This window comes from Falco cherrug, chromosome 9 (assembly GCF_023634085.1).
Source record: "Falco cherrug isolate bFalChe1 chromosome 9, bFalChe1.pri, whole genome shotgun sequence".
Lineage (NCBI taxonomy): Eukaryota > Metazoa > Chordata > Aves > Falconiformes > Falconidae > Falco > Falco cherrug.
The window spans coordinates 44422951-44441539 of NC_073705.1; the positions used below are offsets into that span (position 1 = coordinate 44422951).

Here is an 18589-nt window from a genome sequence, read left to right on the forward strand (position 1 = left end):
TGGATGATTTTCTCACCCCACTGTGCTCTGCAGCACAGAGCTCCGACGTGAGTGATGGCGTCAGTGGAAAACGTCAGCTCACCCTGCAGTGGCAGAGCAGAGGTCTGTCTACAGCAACTCGGAGAACTAGGAAGCAGGATTTCCCCCAACAGGCATCTGATTTTTCAGAAATGAGCCATTGCAGTGGGATGTGCAGCCGTGCAAAACCCGTGTTTTATACTGAACGCCTTCAGACTTGACAAACATGGCAAGTGGGACTTCTAGCTCCCTTCACTTGAGCACCAAGCCTTAGCTGGTTCCCTTTTTCTCTTGGTATTTACTAGAAATAACGTCCTCGTTACTGTTTTGTGCAAAGTGGGTTCTGGTAACTGCCAGACGAAGAAACCTGACCCTGTTTGCTAGAAACACTACCAGCTTTATGTGCCCCCCCCGCCCCGCCCCCCCCCCCCCCCCCCCCCGGGAACCCTGGAGAGCTTGTGTTTGCCTCCTGCTGCACCCCCGGGGAGATGCCCTTTCAGGATCTCAGCTCCTCAGATAAAAAGTCTCCCTCTTCACATGAAAGCATCCTTGAGTGAGAGCATTGCAGCACATCTTAAAAGCTTTATCTGTCTGGAAATTTTCCAGACAGTCCCTTACCTACTGATGCCATCGTCCTCTCCCCCCTCCCTTCTTAAATCTTCCCGAGCAGATCCATATCATTAATATTTCAGTATCAGCTGTTCACAGGCATTGGCTACACTGCAGCACACTTCATCAATAAGAGCCGGCAAGAGCTGCGAGGTTTGCCACACTGCCTTCGTCCAGCGGAGAAGTAAGAGGAAAGGCAGAGACCGGCAGAGAAACAGAGTATCTGCCGAGGGTGAGGCTGCATATTGCAGTCCCAGTCTTGAGGTGCTTTCTGCTGCTGTCCCTCACTCACATCACCCAGGTATTACCCTAGCAAGCAACAAGAATGGATGTCTTTAAGAAAGGTTTCTCCATTGCTAAAGAAGGTGTGGTGGCTGCTGCAGAAAAGACCAAGCAGGGGGTGACGGAGGCTGCAGAGAAGACTAAAGAAGGGGTGATGTATGTAGGTAAGAGAGAACAATTTTCAATCTACATTTGAGCACAGACTGCCGCATAGACTGTCTCTGGGAAAGTCTGGGGAAATTATATTGTGGCTAAAGCTTGGGAGTGAACATCAGGAGGTCTGGATAACATCCTCAGCTCTGTCACAGAGTGGCCATGTAAGCCTGGGGTGCCACATCCTGCCCGTGCCTCAGTTTCCCCGGCTGTAAATTATACATAGACTCAAGATACTGCCTGAGGGGAGGCAGGACTAATGCAATGTTAAGGAGCAGGTGCCCAGGTGGAAGGTTTCTGTTCTGACTGCTCACTGATTGCAGGGGGAGTCAGTCATGCTCCAAGCATCTGAGCACTGCTGGTCTCCGCCTCACCTCTACACTGAGACACGCTGAGGAGGTCCCCGAGAGAAGCTAGCAGCGTTATTAACTGGGGGTTGCAGGATGCATCTGTTTCCCCCACAAACGTACCATTTTATCCTGAAATCCCCTCTTGTTTACCGACCTGTTTCGTTCCCTATGCATGCGTTAATCTTGCTTTACAAGAGACGCTCGGATTCATTTTCCCTAAAGGATAGGATCTGGAAAACAGCACGTCTGACGTCCTGCCTGGAGACCTCGCGCAGTTAATGTGCTGTTTCAGAAACCTTCCCTTTGAAGGTCACCCTTGAAACCCGCTATCTCCACTATCTAGCACATGCAATTATATGGCTGGATGGTCGGCTATTCCAGATACTATAAAACCTACAAAGTCTTAGGTTCCCAAGACTGATAACCTTGCTGCTGATTACTGTACTTCACGCAGCTTTTTATGTCTGCTAGATGTGGGAGAGGGTTTTTTTTAGCAGGAAAGTTTACATGCAGGCTCTTCCTGTTATCGTGCTGCACCATCCACAGCTGTATGTAGCTGCTATATTTAAAACAGCTCTGTTGACAATAGCTACAGCTACGTACTTGTACATCATAAATGAAATACAGATTTTACATGTAACAGGTCTGGTAAGGTCTTCATCCCAAATTTTTAAATACTCAGCTCTTGGCATGCTGTAAATGAACAGATGTAACAGTTCACATTTCAATTTGAAGCTGACTCCCAAGAAAAAAGGTAAACAGCATCCCTGTAAATAATTAAACTAAGTACAGTAATTGAAACACCAGTCTGCAAAACGTCACATGTAGGTGTCAAATTGTGGCATTGCTACTGCTCCAGCTGCTGCCTAGTCTGAGTGATGTCAGAAAGGGTTATTCCAAATTTTATACATAAGTCCTAACATCTCTGTTCAGTCATGTTGTATGTCTCCATACTGTGACCTGGCTTTCATTTTTGCATAGCCATGAGGTGCAGTCTGCTTATGAGATTCTAACCTCTTCAACGAAGTTTTCTAAAAGCTTTCTTAAAACGTAAATCTCTCAATGAGGATCAAATAAGGATCAAGGGAAAGGTTAAGTGCTTTCTCCTTTTTTTTTTTTTTTTTCCCCAATTTGTTTGTTTGTTTTGGATTATTGGTATACCGCCAATTCCTGCCCAGTCATGCACTGGATAGTACTCTGCCTTGGGGCTGATTCAGTTCCTGTTGCATACTGGGGGCTGCTCAGCCTTTCAGGCAAAATTCAGTCTTGCACAGGCAGGAAAAGTAAAGGCCAGATGCTGATTAGCTCAGGGAATCATTTCCTAAATAAGCAGAGAAGGTGGAGGCCAGGTATATCGATTAAAACTGGAATGATTAGTCTGTTGTTTGTGCTGCCGTTTCTCTGTGCCACATGAAGGGTTAATCAGAGAACTGAACTGTTCCTTTCCTGCTCCTTCCTTTCCAGAAGGAAGCAGCTTGGTCTAGAGCGTTATGTGACGCAACCTGAATGTTTGGCTGCTGTTATAGGAGAAAATAATACTTGTATAAAAGCTTGAGGGTCTTTTCAGAACATCAGGAAAGGGAGGAAAAAAAACCCAAAACCTGGGATGGATGAAGTGGATCCCTGACACTTATTCAGGTTTGCGTTAACTCCTTGCTGACTCTCCAAGGAGGATTCCAGATGTCTGGTAACAACCACCACATCTGGTGAGTCACTTGCTGCAGCCCCAGGAGAAAAAAATAATGCTTGTTCAGAGGCATCTGCCTGGAGCAGTGTCATCGGGGCACTGCGGCCACCTCGTCCCTCCCCTCTGAGCCATGCAGGTTTAGTTCCCACAACCTGTGCCAGAGCTGGAGATGCCTCCCTCCTGTGCTAACACTGCAATGCGGTTCACAGCTGGGCTGGTTACAGATGCTGCCATTGCCGGGGCAGTCGTGAGCCTGGGATGCTCCTGCCCTGCCACGTGGCTTGCTGAACGGGTAGGGCAGAGAAGAGGGTGCACGAAAAGAGAGGGAGAAATCCCGTAGCACGGGCCACCTTTGCAGTTAGCAAAATCACAGTCTGCTCTCCGAATGGTAACAGTCTCGGGGTGTACCAAAGTGGGAGTGCATCCTTGCGCAGTTAATGTATATCCAGCGGTTGATTCAATGGGCTGTCTTTTTTTATTTGGTTTGAACAGGGGGATGAGTGATGCTGAAGTTTGTTAACAAAGTTAATGCAAAGCTGCATCTGAGTATTGAGTATAAGGTAATTAGTACTGCTTAATACTGTAGTTCAGGAAGCCTCAACAAAGAACGCACTTCTAGTTTTCCAGAACAGCTTTTGACTACACATGTCGCCCCAAGGAAGGGACTCCAGCACGAACTCCTGCAGGACTTGCAGCACACCATAAAATCCTTTTCTACTCTAAACCTTTTCCCACTGCGTGGCTCTCCACCACCTTGGTCACACCCTTGTGACACCAAAGCTGTTTCAGATGACTTGCAGCACTCTGGAGAGGCAGGATGCGTGCACTTTTAATTCTGTGTACACAAGCTGCATGCTGGCAAGGACTAATGAGTGAAATGAGATTGAGCATCAGGTGATTGCTTTCTGATTCAACAGATGTGGGTTGCTGGCAAGGGTACCAGCCGGCCGGAAGGTCAGGTTTCATGTGGTGCATAATGGATGCTGAGCCTGAGTCATTGGGTGTGGCCGGGAGGCTGGGTTCGGAAGATGAGGCAAGCTCTCCCCAGGCTGCAGCGGTGGCACTTCCCAATGCCGTTGCTTCTGTCGTGGATTCGAGTGGGTTTTTTGTCTGCCCGTATCCCTCCTTTCTGGAATGGTTTTCCATCAGAAAAGATGGTACCCACCTGCACCCCTCCCCCTGCAAAAGAACTGAGCCAGAATAGTCATCTTAAAGCAAAAGTCTGGTAAAAAAAATACACAGAAGTACAGTTCTTGTCCCACTAAGCACACTCACTGCAAAACTAAAAACGTATGCGAGGCTAGTACAGCAAAATACAGACTTTGTTTACCTAACAACTGCTCTTTGACCAAAAAACTGCAAAGGGCTGAGCATCTGCACCTGATGTGACAAAATCTTGCATGTCAAATCAGTATTGTGGCAGTCTTTTACTGGCATGGCACTGGGAGTGAAGCTGGAGCAGGAGGGCGTCTGAATTGAACTGTGTGCGTTTGGCTCATTCAGGAGCTCACGCTCATGGCTTGAGACTTGCATCTGCTCTGCTCTCTGCTGTGCTTCTGTACACATTTCTGTATGACGGGCATCATTATTAAATCCAGGCTACAGCAGTGCATGCGTATCGTGCACCATTAGGAACTGCAGTTTAAAGCAGTAACAAGTGGAAAGCATGAAGACTTCAGTTTTAACACAGTTCAGGAGGGTGGAGTGAAATGTTAAGGGCATATTGTAGTAGAACAGCTTTGCTTTGCCCCAGGCAACAATTGCAACCACCAAAATAAATCAACAATTGAGAATTACATTCAATAATACATGACATGTATCAGGCAGAACAGTGCTGGGCTGGATCTGTTGCTATCAGGGTGCTGCACCTGTTTTGCTTTTCAGGCTGTTTAATGAGTGGTTGGTAGCTGATTGCTCCCACCACACCCATGGATGCTGTAGTACCTCTGGAGTAAAAGATCTGTCTGGTGCTCTATTTCTGTCATTTTGACAGCTGGCCATAAAAAATCCTTTTCTTTTATCAGTCTGGGAAACCTGAAAAGAGCCTGTATAGATGCAGATGATGTACAAAATACAGTAGTGGGACCAGTGGCACCTTCTGGGTTGCGTTTATTTAACTCCCAACAGAGATTAATTTGTTCCTTTATTTTTGTAGTGTGGAAAAGCGTCTAGTTATGTGGGGCTGCCCACCTACTGTATGATTTAATGTACGTGCTGCAGTATGCAAATAGAAGGGATGTATAGAAAGTCACTTCAGGCTTGGAGGAAAACCGCAGAGATTAATTATTCCTTAAGGGCTATTTGCGTTGCAAACTGAATGCCCTCACATCCTGTTAGCCTAGAGAACAGCAAGATAAATTACAATGTAAGCATACATATGGTGTGCTTTCATAACGTGCGATAAAAACATCTGCATTCTGTGTATCACTGCAAGCAGGCTGAGGCACTGAAACTGGAATCTAGTAAGCAGGTATGTAGCAAGTGGATGGTGGTTCTATAAATTCAGCCTCAGGTTTCTCCAGAGTCTTTATTACAGGTACAGAATGAGCTTTAAATGACCATTGCAGCCAAGTCACCTGCCAAAATGCAGGGGAGAGTCACAGATGCGACTCCTTGTCTTGAAAGACTGAAGTAGGTGAGATTTTATGAGATGACTTAATATACATTCATTTTAAAAATCAGCTCAGCACTGCTTTACCTCCACTCAACTGTTCATTTTGGAAATATTTCAGGGTCAATTTTTTGTACTTCAGCATGGTATAATCAAGATTTTTTAGATCTAGGCACCTCCAGACACTTTGCAGCTGAAGTTATCCAACTCCCGACACAAAGGTACTCGTTGGCTTTATTGGGGAAAGAAGCTGGTCCCTTCTTCGGGCTCTACAAATGGCTCATGTCTTAGCAGGAAGGTGCTGGCAGCACCACGGCTCCTTGCTGCACCTTGTAAGAGCAGAAAGCTGTCCTTGTCCATGTCCAGAAACCAAGGGGTTCTTTGCCCTGTCGCACTGATGGACCTTGTGTTTCCTTTCACAGGTACCAAAACCAAGGAAGGCGTAGTGCAAAGTGTGACCTCAGGTAAGAGCACAGCCCTGAGAGAGATGTGGAAATCTGTGATGTGCTGCTGGCCCTCTTGATAAGGCGATCGCTCCTGCCAAATGGAACGTCAGTGGGGGACACCGCTGAGCTGCGTGACCTTCCATTTGATGAATGGAGGAGGCTTGCCAGGAGTGGTGGGTCAGGGTCTGGTATTGGCAGTGCACATGGGTGGGAGAAAATATTGGTCGAGCAGGTCAGAAATACCTAGCAAACGTTACTTGGCAGACTCAGATGGTTCACTGCAATTTAGATGTTTGACAATGTCGGGAGTTCTGCCCAGCATGCGGAGATTTATTACAGAACATCCTGTCGAGCCAAAGCTGTGGTCTTTTGGGAGACTCCTGTGCAGAGATGAATGGATCCTTGCCCTGGAGAATTTCATGATGATTACTTTTTGGGTTTTCTGCCCAGGTGTATTAAGTCAAACAGAAGGTACCCAGAGAGAGGTCATGCGTGCCTGCAATGCAAAATGCCTTATTTGCACGATTGTCTCTTAGTATCTTACAGTGAATTTTTCATTCTCCAGTTGCCTGCGAAGACTGACAGGCTGCAGTGCTGCTCTCCGGGCAGCATTTTGAGTCAGACAAAACCCTCACAAACATGATTTAAATTCAGATGCGATCGCTTATAAAAAATCCAAATAGGGACTGTAGCAGGGCCGATTTCCTCTCTTACCTCGGTGCAATCGTTCTGTTGTCCCTGTGAACATGACTGCCTTTTGCCAGTGCCTAGCTTGTTGACTTTCTGCTTTTGTTGAAACCCCAGTTGCTGAGAAGACCAAAGAGCAGGCCAACGTGGTGGGAGAAGCTGTTGTAGCCAGCGTGAACACAGTGGCAAACAAGACTGTAGAAGGAGCAGAGACCATTGTGGCCACTACAGGAGTCGTAAAAAAGGTATGTGTGTTTCTTTGGTGATGTGCGGGGCGGAAGAATTGTCTTTGGATTACACTTAAAATGCTTGCAAACATTTACAGTCGATGGTTTTTCGTATTCAGTGAGAGGTTTTCAGCAATACCTGCTTTTGTATAACGCTGAATATTATTGTATGATGGCTAATACGAATTATTGTGTGATGGCTAATACAACTGCAGAACTGTTTAGTTTGGAAGGGACTACTCCAGATCATCTAGTCCAGCCTCCTTGGCATCACTGAGAGCAGGTTGCCCGCTACGGTGTCCAGCTGGGTGTTGCGTATCTCCATGGAGGGAGACTCCATGATATCCACGGGTAGCCTGTGCCGGTGTCTGACCATTCTCACAGGAAAGAAAAAAAAGTGTTTTCTCGTGTTCAGACAGAGACATTAAGCAATTTGTGCCCATCGCCTCTTGTCCCATCAGCGGGCACTGCTGCCAAGAGCCTGGCTCCCTGTTTTCTTGTGAATGTGGAAAGCGTTTTTCCTAGGGACTTGAGCAGAAATGCGGGCAGGCGGCAGCGAGCACCTGGCCGGAGCGGGAGCTGTGGGGTGGCGGGCGTGAAGGTGTGGGAGCTCGGTGGGAGCGGGAGCTGTGGGGTGGCGGGCGTGAAGGTGTGGGAGCTCGGTGGGAGCGGGAGCTGTGGGGTGGCGGGCGTGAAGGTGTGGGAGCTCGGTGGGAGCGGGAGCTGTGGGGTGGCAGGCGCGAAGGTGTGGGAGCTCGGTGGGAGCGGGAGCTGTGGGGTGGCGGGCGCGAAGGTGTGGGAGCTCGGTGGGAGCGGGAGCTGTGGGGTGGCGGGCGTGAAGGTGTGGGAGCTCGGTGGGAGCGGGAGCTGTGGGGTGGCGGGCGTGAAGGTGTGGGAGCTTGGTGGGAGCGTGGGCCCCCGGCAGCCCCGCGGGCGGCAGAGGGCAGCAGCAGCTCAGGCAAAGCCGGTCCCGGCGGGGAGCCCGACCCTCCCGCTCTGCCCGCTGCTGATTTTGACAGCCACCAAGCGCTTGTTGATAAAGGCCTCGTGACCCAAATTGTCCGCGGATTAAGCCAGATTCGGACAAGGCATCTTCTGTCCTCCAGCCTGATTTGACAAACCGTGTTGCTTCAAATTGAGGGGATTAAGGGGCATGTGAAGGATCAGAACAACTCCCTAGATGAAGGCAAAGCTGATAATTAGGAAAGGTGCTTTCACTGAGTGGTAACGAACAGCAAGCGATTGTACGGGACGTTGGGATAATATTTGGCAGCTCTTTGGTAAGCCTGGCTGCGTTTCCCCTCTTCAGAGAGCTGTGGGCCGTGGCATTGATAGCGACATGAGTTAGATGAGTCACAGCAAACCCAAACCCAGAATCAAAGCAAAGCGAGGCCAAAATTGTTTTAATTGTTCAGATGGCTGGCCGATGAACTTCCTGACCTGCACGTAAACACATTGTGATGTGAAACAAAACTTCTGCATGCCATATAAATCCTGAGAGAATAGCCTAACAAAAGAGGAGAACACCAGCTACAAGTGACGCAAAATGTCCTCCTGAAAGCATGTGAAAAGGGCAGATACAGAATTTCTGCTAAGCTCTTGGGATAAGATTAATCTCTATTCCCACAGGACACGGCAGTTCGGCTGCAGGAGTGCAAACAGTGATTCCTAACTCCATGGGGCATGGGGTAGTTGACCCGGGAGAGCTAGGAATTTGCTGATGGTAGGAATCCATCTTGCAGATACCAAACTGTCTCTCCGTCTGGCAAGGACTGAGCAGCAGCAATCCTCTTCCCCTTTCATCCTAAGTGAGCCCCCCCCCCCAAAGACTGATGAGCTACAATTTAAAGGTGATAATTTCAGAGCTCAAACCAGTTAGATGTTTTCCGTTTCCATCCTTGTGCAGGGAGTCCCTTAGAAAATCAGTGATTCCTTCACCCTAGTAATAGTTCTAGGTTATGCAGACTGCAGGCAATGTAAAAAAAGCTGTGGGTTTTCCAGAGGGTTAAAGTATTAAGCTTCTGAACTGTTCTGGCATCTTCTGTTGACGTCTGCCTGCTTGGAGTTAAAATAGGGTTTGATCAAGAAATAAAAAAGGGTAGGCTAAATGAGGGAAATTTCTTTGGATACAGTATCACAGTGTCAGGCTGGATAGCAGATGTGGGCAGCAGAATGAAAGCGGGAGGAGAAAAGCAAGGCAGAAGAAGTCACAGAGGAAAGAGATCTAGACAGAACGCTTCCTTCTGGGAAAGAGAGGGGTCATTACTCCACTGGTTTAGTTCAGCTTGGATTAGCAGTGCGGATCTTGTAGTCATCCTCACTCACCACACTTCAGTTGCATCCGCTAGATACTTTTTGGATAGCAATGACACGGAAGATTGAGCTCCATGTGCACACTGAGTGCATCCCAACTGCTAACGGTTAATGCCACGGAGCCAGAGCTGCTCCAGAGGGAGGGCTCTGACTGGAGTGGAGGGGTTGTGCTGGGCTCTTGGCACCAGCTGTTTTCTCTGCTCCTATTGTGCTGCATAACTTGCTAATGGAAACACAGCCAGAGGCTGCCAAGAGCAGCACCGGGCACTGTACTGCATGCGAGAGACCCACTGGAGATACACTGAGAAGAGTGATAAGGTGTAGCAGTTAGATGTTTAAAAAAATACATACCTACTGTTATAATTTTGCATAATATATGCAATATATATCCTGGAAATATACACAAGTGTTTCAGCCGCTGAAGTCTGAGAGAGCTGTTATATCCAGTCCTCCTCCTTTCTAATCGCAAACAGCATTTGCTAATGTCTTATTTCTGTTTTCAACTATGTCCAGTGTTGTTCCCTGCTGACTTTATGGAAGGGTTGTCCAAAGCCCAGGGGATGTGTGTGAATGCATGGCACTGAGCAGTGCCACGGGCTGACTCAAATCTGGGGAGTCGAGTGGCCTACGAGGCACGTCCCCAGCTGAGCGTTCCCAGTATTAATGTCAATTACGGAGAGCTTGTTGACATTTCATCTGTGCATCTGACAGCGGGGATCAGCGGCAGGCACATACTAGCAAGGAGCAGAGAACTCTAAGGATTCTGGATTAAGTTTTGCTCGGGGCAGCAGCTGCAGGGCGGCTGAGCCCTGCGGGTGTATCAGACGGTGACTTTGGCCATGGGGAAGAACTCAGCCCTTTGTGGAACGTGGCAGGCACTGAAATATGGACACACATGGGGCGGTTGGCAGCCCGCTGCTCCTTGCTTTCCTCGGTGGGAGCATTCGGAGCCAGGCAGAAGAAAATGGGGCTGAAGTAACTCTACCGCGTGGAGGGGTGCCAAGCGCCAGGTGAGAGCAACCTTGAGTAGTGTTGGTGTCATCTAGTAGGGCTTTGGCACTGGCCTGGTCACTGCTAACTGAATACAAGATGGCGTTGACTGATTTGGAGGAGTTTTTAAGGATTAACTAAAAAATACATAACTTAAAAGATTATAAACCCTCCACAATTTTTCTGATACACAAAGGAACAAGACCTATCGGTAATGTGTTTTTTCTGTGGCTGTGCACCCATGCCAGTCCCTGGGGTGAATATTAAGAGATTTCAGTGAGATAACCATCCACTAAATACCCCTGTCTTAGAAGAGGATTAATTCTTCATCTGCATGACACAGCACAAAGTTTGCTGCATTGCAGACACCACGTGGTTGGGAACAAGCACATGTATGTACACACACACACTCTCTCTTTCACAAAATATCCCTCAGGGACTGGAGGTATTTCCCCCGGAGCTGATGCTTCCCTACACCCTCCACCTAGCTCTTCCCTTTAGATCTATTTGCCTTGTCAGTTTTTATATGGTTTAGTTGTCAGTTCATGGCTCTGTCACTTTGAATTGGGTTTGATCCTTTTTATTTTTATTTCACTCCATGAATGATTTGAGCAGTTGTCAGTTACGTGCAACTGCCGGGTGTGTCCGTTGGATCACATCGTTTCTCTCTGCGCTTGATCTGGCGCACGTGTACTGCGCCCGTACCACAGCTTATCGCTTTCGTAACAGCCGCACATTTTGAATGCAAACAGTTGATGTTCGTGGCCTTAATTCTGTTCGCTTAAACCCTGCGACACCACTGATGCTAAGACAGTCACACCAAAGGAATTAGAAGCAGAAACTGATGAGTGACCTCTTTGTTTGAGTTAGTTTGGGCAGGGCAAGTGGCAGTAGAAGAGAGCAACCAAGGGCATCAGAGGCCACCGAGGGCAAAGCTGCTAAGCAGGAGGAGCTGGGACATCAACAGCTGAACTACCTTGCAACTCAGTAGAATAAACAGTCAAAATTCTTCCCCTTTGTATTCAAGCTTCACTGTACTTCACTGATGCAGTGATGCATCCCAGTGGTATCCTCCAGCATCCCATGGAGCAAGGAAGACTGCAAAAGCAGCGTGGAGTGGGGTACTCTGCCTACAGGCACTTTTTCTGTGCTTCCCTCTCAGTCTCCTTAGTGCATCCAGGTGTACATTTTTCAGATGCAGAACAGCTGTGTCAGTGGCACTGGTGAAGCCTTGAAGTCTACAAGACTCGGTGTGCATGTGTGCGCTTCGTGGCTAAAGGTTGTGCCCCAGTAATCCCATCGGATAATAATGTAAACATTATTAAATACATATTATTTGTATAAGCAGCCCCAGGAAACCCTAAGAAAGTCTGTCTGTGAGGTGGATGAAAACAAAGCGACCCCAAGAGTCCACCTGGATTTGTAGGGTAAGGCAGGTATCATGCGCGCCTGCCGGTGGGTCCACTCGCTTTAATCACGGGTTAACCTCTTAGTCAGAGCTGTCAGCATCACTCTGAGCACATTGAGCCCGAAACCCGCCCAGGACAGCCCGTCCATGGGACCTGTCAGGTTGCCTGAGGACTAACAAGGGAGTGGTTCGGGGATGCTGCCAAGCAGCATTGCTTTTGCTCCAGCACCCAAGGTCAAGAGCACTACAGGGGGCTGAACCCTTCTCCGCCTTATGCAATTGATGTCTCATTGCAGGCTGTTAAATTTGTAGCAGATTAGGTTGCCAGAGAACCTCTCCGGTTTCACAGCCTTAAAATAATAATAATAATAATAAAGAAATCTTGCTTGCCAGTGAATTTGTTGAGGTTTTGATAAGTAATGTTCCAGCATCCAATATTTAGATTCTGTATGCTTTCTTTGTTAGATAGGAAAGATAATCTTGATAAGGTTGTTTATCTCGGGATTTTTGGGGGTAGTGGGAAAAAAAAATCACTGGCCTATAACATGATGTGGATAAAAATATAAATTCCTTTTCACATATGGACTCAGCCAGCAGAACATAAAACACAGGCACTGAGCTGAAAAAAGGAATTTCATAGAATCTGTGAAACAGACAAACCTAAAGAATCAGATTGCAATTTTTTTTGCAAAATCTGTGGACTTTAAAAATCTTTTTTTGAAAAAACGTATTAAAATATCTGAAGCCAGAAGCCTATAGTACACTCTGTTTAAGTCCTCTTAACATTGCGCGGGAATATTTTTATAAACGGCACACCCTAATTTGTCAAGATTTTCATTAGTGTTATCTGAACATGTAACTGTGTTTCATAACCTTAGTGAAATACTGAATTTTATATATATATATCCTCTATAGTGTATATGTTCTATATACAAATGTATTTTTATACACAAAAAGATATTTTAAAATTTCTATAGTATTCCCGTAATGAATTCTAAGGTCTTGTGTTTCACTTAACTATTATGTTAAGCTACATTGTTTTTCTCTCTTCTCTATCCAAAAAGATTCAACTTGCCCCCAAAAAAACAGAAGAAAGCAGCCCATAACACACTAAATCAGGTTTTTTCCATTTAAAATACTTTTTTTGGAGAGAGTACATAATCCCTGAGGGGGGAAAAGAGATCTGCTTGCTGTTTAAGAGCAGGAGGAGTGTTGCTAATTACTTCATAGTTGCAACATGCCTTTCCCTTAGAACATTTTATCCCTTTTAATGCAGAGATGAACACAGAACGGAATGGCACAGTTATAGCTGTCCTCCAGAGAAGCTGGATTTCTCACCCTTGTTTCTTTCCCAGCATCATGCCATGAGTCAGTGTTATAGCTGGGGTTGGTACCCAGGAATTTCTGGCTCTTCATCCAAAATGAAGACCCTTATATCGCACGGTCCTCCTGTATATTGGTTTCCCATCTAGTCACCGAAATCCCCAGCCGGCTAACGCCCCGCTGAAGAATGCAACCCTTCCTCAACTCGTGCTCGCTATTCTGGGCAGGGTGGGAAGCGTGTGAGAAAAAGGCTGTGAGGCAACATCCCTAACACAGCCTGACACCTCTTCATCCTGCCATTGTGCTGGTTCCTGAAACACAGTTTAGAAACACTCTCCAGCAACATGGTTGCTTCCCTTTCTAAAAATAGGTGGGAGTCACTTTTATCCTTCTGGAGCAGAGTCCTGGCAGAGAGCATGATTTAAAGCGATACAATAAGCAGCACAATTGCTGAACAGGGATTCTTCAGCCCACCCATCACTCTCGGGTGCTGTGTCCTGAGGAAAGGATCCCCTTTTCCCTGATAGTTCCCATGACATCTACCAGAGCTGAGCTCCCTGGCCGCAGCAAGAATAGGTAGGGGATCATGTCCTGTAGAAAGATGCAGTGCACTGCACTTGTCCTTGTGTTCCTGTGAGGTGTCCCCCAGTTTTCCCAAGGCAACTCAGCGCCTTAGGTTGTTGCCTTTGATTCACCTTCGTGATTTCACGTGGCAGCTGGTAACCCCACTGGCAAAAACCTACGAAGCACCTGCTGTGGCAGCTATTGTCGTTGGCTTGCCTGGCGGGTTTCTTTTCCTTCCACCTAAAAGTCAAAAAACCTGCTTGTAAAGCTTCAGAATACCGTTTGAAGCTATTTACCTGTTTTGACCTAACATGCCTGTTGAGTTATAAAGTATAGTCCTTTTTATATGGCCCTATATGCATGTAGAGTGTTTTAAAGCCTCAGACTCCATCCTGAGGCCAGGTTGCAGTGCTTCTGTCTCCTGGCTCCCCTTCCTGCCAAAAATGGATCTGAAGTCCAATTTCCAGCTTAAATTTCGTGGGATCTACCTTATATCTATGTAACTTTGAAATATGTCTATTTTTTCCGTTTTATTTCACGTCATCTCCTCTCCCCTAATTCAGTCCCAAAAGCAGCAGGTGTGTGCTCCTACTGATGAGAACAGTTGTGACTGGACAGGAAAGTAAGGACATGCCTTAAAGTGAAGAGTGGAGTCGCCCAAAACACATGGAGCATAAAGTTCTGTTTACAGGAGGTTTGACAGGAGCATTTGATTCGCTCTGCGGCAACAGTGGCACCAGGGAAAGCAGTGGCCTCGCGTTTTCAAAATACTGAAATTCAAATTCTACATCTCCCTTCCATGTAAAATTGACTTTCCCTGTAGGTAATATGTGTGTCTCAAGTTCCTTCTGTGATGGCCCTGACTTCATGAGTAAAATTTTGGGAACGGTGCTGGGGATGTGCGCTCAAAGGGAACAGAGCAGCTCTGTAATTTTAACAAAGTTCGCTGGTGATTTGGGGCTGGACTATAGAGGTCCTGCTATTCCTGCTTCCCCTGGCTCTTTGTGACTGATTCCACAACGGTGTGTTTCTGCTTTCTGTCCACCCCCTGTGCACATCCAGTATGGTCAAGATTTTTGTCTTCACTTCCCATGTGGCCAAATCACATTTAAAATAATTACCTGGAAATATAATCTTTTCTTTGTTGCATAGAAAGGTCGCTGAAAGATGTCAGCAGGTAGCTGGAAGAACCCAAAGAGCTTATGAAAACGCTTGGACTTCAAACACAAAGAAAAGCTTATCCTTTAATAACGACATTTTATCTGAGGCATGACATTAATGCCACTGCAATACTGCTATATCTGAAATTAGTATTAGTCTATGTGATGAGTATTTAGGGTAGGGAAGATAGTATGGGGAAAGGCTAGGCATAGCCTGTCTTACTCTGGGTACATTTATTTGTTCCTCTCAAATTTGTTCACATGAAGGAGTCAAAGCTGGTCTCAGTGACAGGGAAGAAAACTTCAGAAAAAGAAAGGAATCTCTGTATGAAAAAGACCCTAAATGAGACTGTAAGAAATTGAATTGCTATTTCATAGACATTTGCTCTAACAAGCTGCACGCAAAAAAATGGATTTCAGGCAATATCTGCCATCTATTAAACCTGGCATTTTATTTGCGTGTGTAATGCTCAGACTCGCCCTGCGCGGTCTGCTCAGAGAGCCTTGAGATGGAGGCAGTGACCCTGTGCGCAGCGGTAAGGACAAACGTCTCGCTTGTGACTTGGCAGGAGGACCTGGCCATGCCACAGCCGCCCGAGCAGCCGGGGGCGGCGGGAGAGGGGGCCCCAGCAGCCAGCACAGGCGGCGGCGGAGAGGTAAGGCCATGCCGCGGTCCCCGGGCTCTCAGACCATGCAGGGGCTCTTCTGGGTTACTGGTTTTCCCTGGCACCATCTCCTCTTTGTTTTCTGTGGTTATAGATCTGCTGCACGTGGAGCCCATCGCTATTCCCAGTTCCATCACTTCCTTGACAAAAACCTGACCTCATCAGTTCTTGCTTTTGCCTCTTTCTTTTTTGGGACTAAGAATTTGCTGTGAGTGACAGGTGGGACAGGCTGCAAATTGCTGGCTGGTGTTGGGGTATAAACACACAAACGGTAGTTAATGCTTACCTATAGCTTTATCACCACATGGAATAGCTTTCTCCTGGTTGCAGCCATGCTTTAGAAGAGCCTTAGATACCACGTTAGATTTTTCTATAGATTTTTGGCTAACAAGATAGATTTTTCTATATTTAAATTCGTTCTTTTAACTTTTGCTTTATTCTCCCTGCTATCTCCTTTTGAAGCCCTGGGTCAAGTGTCAGCCTCTGGGCCAATTTCAGCTCTTGAACAAGGGATGATGACCTCTTACTGTCCAACACGGGATGTCCAAAAGGATGAACGCTTCTCCCGTGGTATTTCCTTGATGATTTTGGTCCTACGGCCTTTGGCTGCCCGCTCCACAAGCCCCGCAGTACTGCAAGCACCCAAACTCCCCAGTTTTCAGCTTCTCTGAAGCTCAGGCTGTCTTCACGGTGCCCGAAGCTCCCAAAAGTCTCAGCTTGCACCTCCCACCCTCCGCCAGCCATCATCCCCCTGCTGCCAGTCCCCCAAACGAGCCCTGCTGGTCCGACTGACTCCATGGCTGCGCAAGCGCTTGTGTCAAGCTGCGTGGCAGGGTGGCAGGCAGAGCCGGCAGCGGGACATGGGTGGCAGTGGCAGCCCAGCCCCATGTTAGCTCAGCATCCACCCCATGCGAAATCACAACCTAATTTTCCCCAGAGGTCTGAGTTACAGCAGGAGTGTGCCTGGTTCCCAGAAGGAAGGGATAATTAATTTGTTTTCTGCACCACATATGGTCCTTATTGTTCTGTAGCTGCTCATGGGGTTTTATGTGGTGACTACCAGCGCTGATTTTTCTCCTGGTTTTATTTATGTACATTTTCCACTGGAAATATTTAACTGTTTTCCTGTCTGTGTTTTCTCACAGGGTGAAAATGAAGGCAATTAATCAACTTAGGGGCTTCTAGTTCAAAAGAGAGCATTCCAAGAGCATACATGGAAATATTAGTTGACACTGCAACAGGAAAACCCCGCTCTCCATAGACTAACTACATTCAGCCCTGTAGTCTTTCACTTGCCGCATTAACCAGTCATAAAATATACGTAAGCCAGGCTCCTCTGATTGTAAGCAAGGCGCAGGTGTGTACCGGGGTGCGTGTCTCCCTCCCCACCTCCCTCGCAGCTCCCCGACCCGCTCGCTTTGCGTGTTTTGGTCGGATTCACTGATCTGTCTCTCACATCCATCCGCACTGGCACTTGGGATCTCTAGGTATTGTGGAAATATATATGTTTTGTTTTGTTTTGTTTTTGTTTTTTAACAAATAAAAGTGTTTGAACAAGTTTTTTGTTTTGTCAGTTTTATTTGCACATTTTAGACCTTGATCCTTCCAAACTGATTAACTCTTCCTATAAAAGTGTGGTATTAAAATGCAAGGGCCTTAGATCATGATGTAAAAGATGTGGGATAATGAAAAGTTGTATTTCTGAAGTCAGTAGCATAAGTAGGCCAGCTTTCTGTCTCTCAGGGCTGAAAAAGAGAGATTTCACTTGTTAAATACTCCCCTGTGTTTAAAGGGGGGGTGGGGGGTGGGGTCTGGGGCCGGTGGTGTGGATTTAGAAAAGCCTCCTTTTTTTTTCTAGGAACGTGGAAGTCATGTAGAGCTCGGTTAGCATTTGTTCTTTGCTGTTTATTCTGCTTACGCCAGAGCTTTAAAAGCTCTGTCCTGACATTTGGGTGTAATGAACAGCTAGAAAGGTAATTAAAGAAGCGCGATGGGCACTGACCTGTTGGATCAGAACGGGTGAGAGCAGCGCACACCTTCTGCATTCACAGGCTTAGCGAACGGGAAAATGTAGCTGCAAGCTCGTTGCTGTAGCTAACGAAGGATGAGTTTAAAGCCTGTCAGTCAGTGTGGATCTAAAACCTGGGGTCTTTTATTCACCTGCAGGCAGAGCACCCACGAATCCGTGAGAAGCCAGTGTAAACCATAAAGATTTAAGCTGCTTCAAAATCAGACCATTAATCTCCATTAAGCTGCGTGACTACGGAAGGTATTACAGGAGAGACTTGCTGTAGCATGGAAGGATCTAGCAAGTGTGATATCAGCCTCCCTCGTGCGCTAACCGTGCACATGAAGCATTGCCTTCTAGAGACCACAGGATTTCCATCCAGGTGGATGTTTGATCTCGACAAGGAAGGGGAACAAAAGAGCCCTAGCGGAGATAAGGCCCCTGAAAGGAAGTTATATCCATTATATGCATACCCTTTTCTGATGTCCTGCAAAACATCTGCCAGTTAAACAGAATAACTAAATTTGAGGCCGAGGTAAGAAGGCATGAAGGGCCGTGATACTCCTGCTGGAGGCTGGAGTCTATTCATAGTGCACGCTCAGGAGAGACAGGGGAAAATTCCTCTGCTCCAAAGCTTTGCTTTACGGAGGTTTAAAAAAAATTGTTCTGCCAGCCAGGGGGAAAGAGGAGGTGAGTGCCTTTGCTAGCTACAGCACATGTGGGAGGCAGGGGCAGTGTCGGCTGGGCCAGGCTGTAACTAAGCAAGGAGTAAGCTGCTCCCCGAACGCCCGTCTCAAGCAGGCTTCACCCTGGTCCAAAAGGACTGAGACCAGGCGAGAATGATAATTTTTGAGCTAAGAGCAGGCACACTGCTCTAGGGTACTGGGCCACGTAGCTGCTGAGGAGCGAGGCTTGCAGCGCTCAACGTTGATGTGCTGTGCTATGGTAGCATCTTCCCTGTGGGAAGGAAAGGATTTAACTGCTATTTACACACCTATATCTAGAACTGTGAGCCTAAAACCACTGCTCAGCTGTTGCCTAACATGAAGGCACCAAAAGGGTCTGGATGTTTCCTACAGATCTGTCTC

The 18589-nt window shown here is 47.0% G+C and overlaps 1 protein-coding gene across 1 annotated transcript; it reads left to right on the forward strand.

The window, feature by feature from the left end:
* Nucleotides 1–504: 504 nt before the first annotated feature.
* SNCG (synuclein gamma) lies at nt 505–17052 on the forward strand. The gene is made up of 5 exons (XM_005433476.3): nt 505–1073; nt 6133–6174; nt 6961–7088; nt 15398–15484; nt 16639–17052. The coding sequence occupies exons 1-5, from the start codon at nt 953–955 to the stop codon at nt 16657–16659; spliced, it is 399 nt and encodes a 132-aa protein (XP_005433533.1). The 5' UTR covers nt 505–952; the 3' UTR covers nt 16660–17052.
* The last annotated feature ends 1537 nt before the right edge of the window (nt 17053–18589 follow it).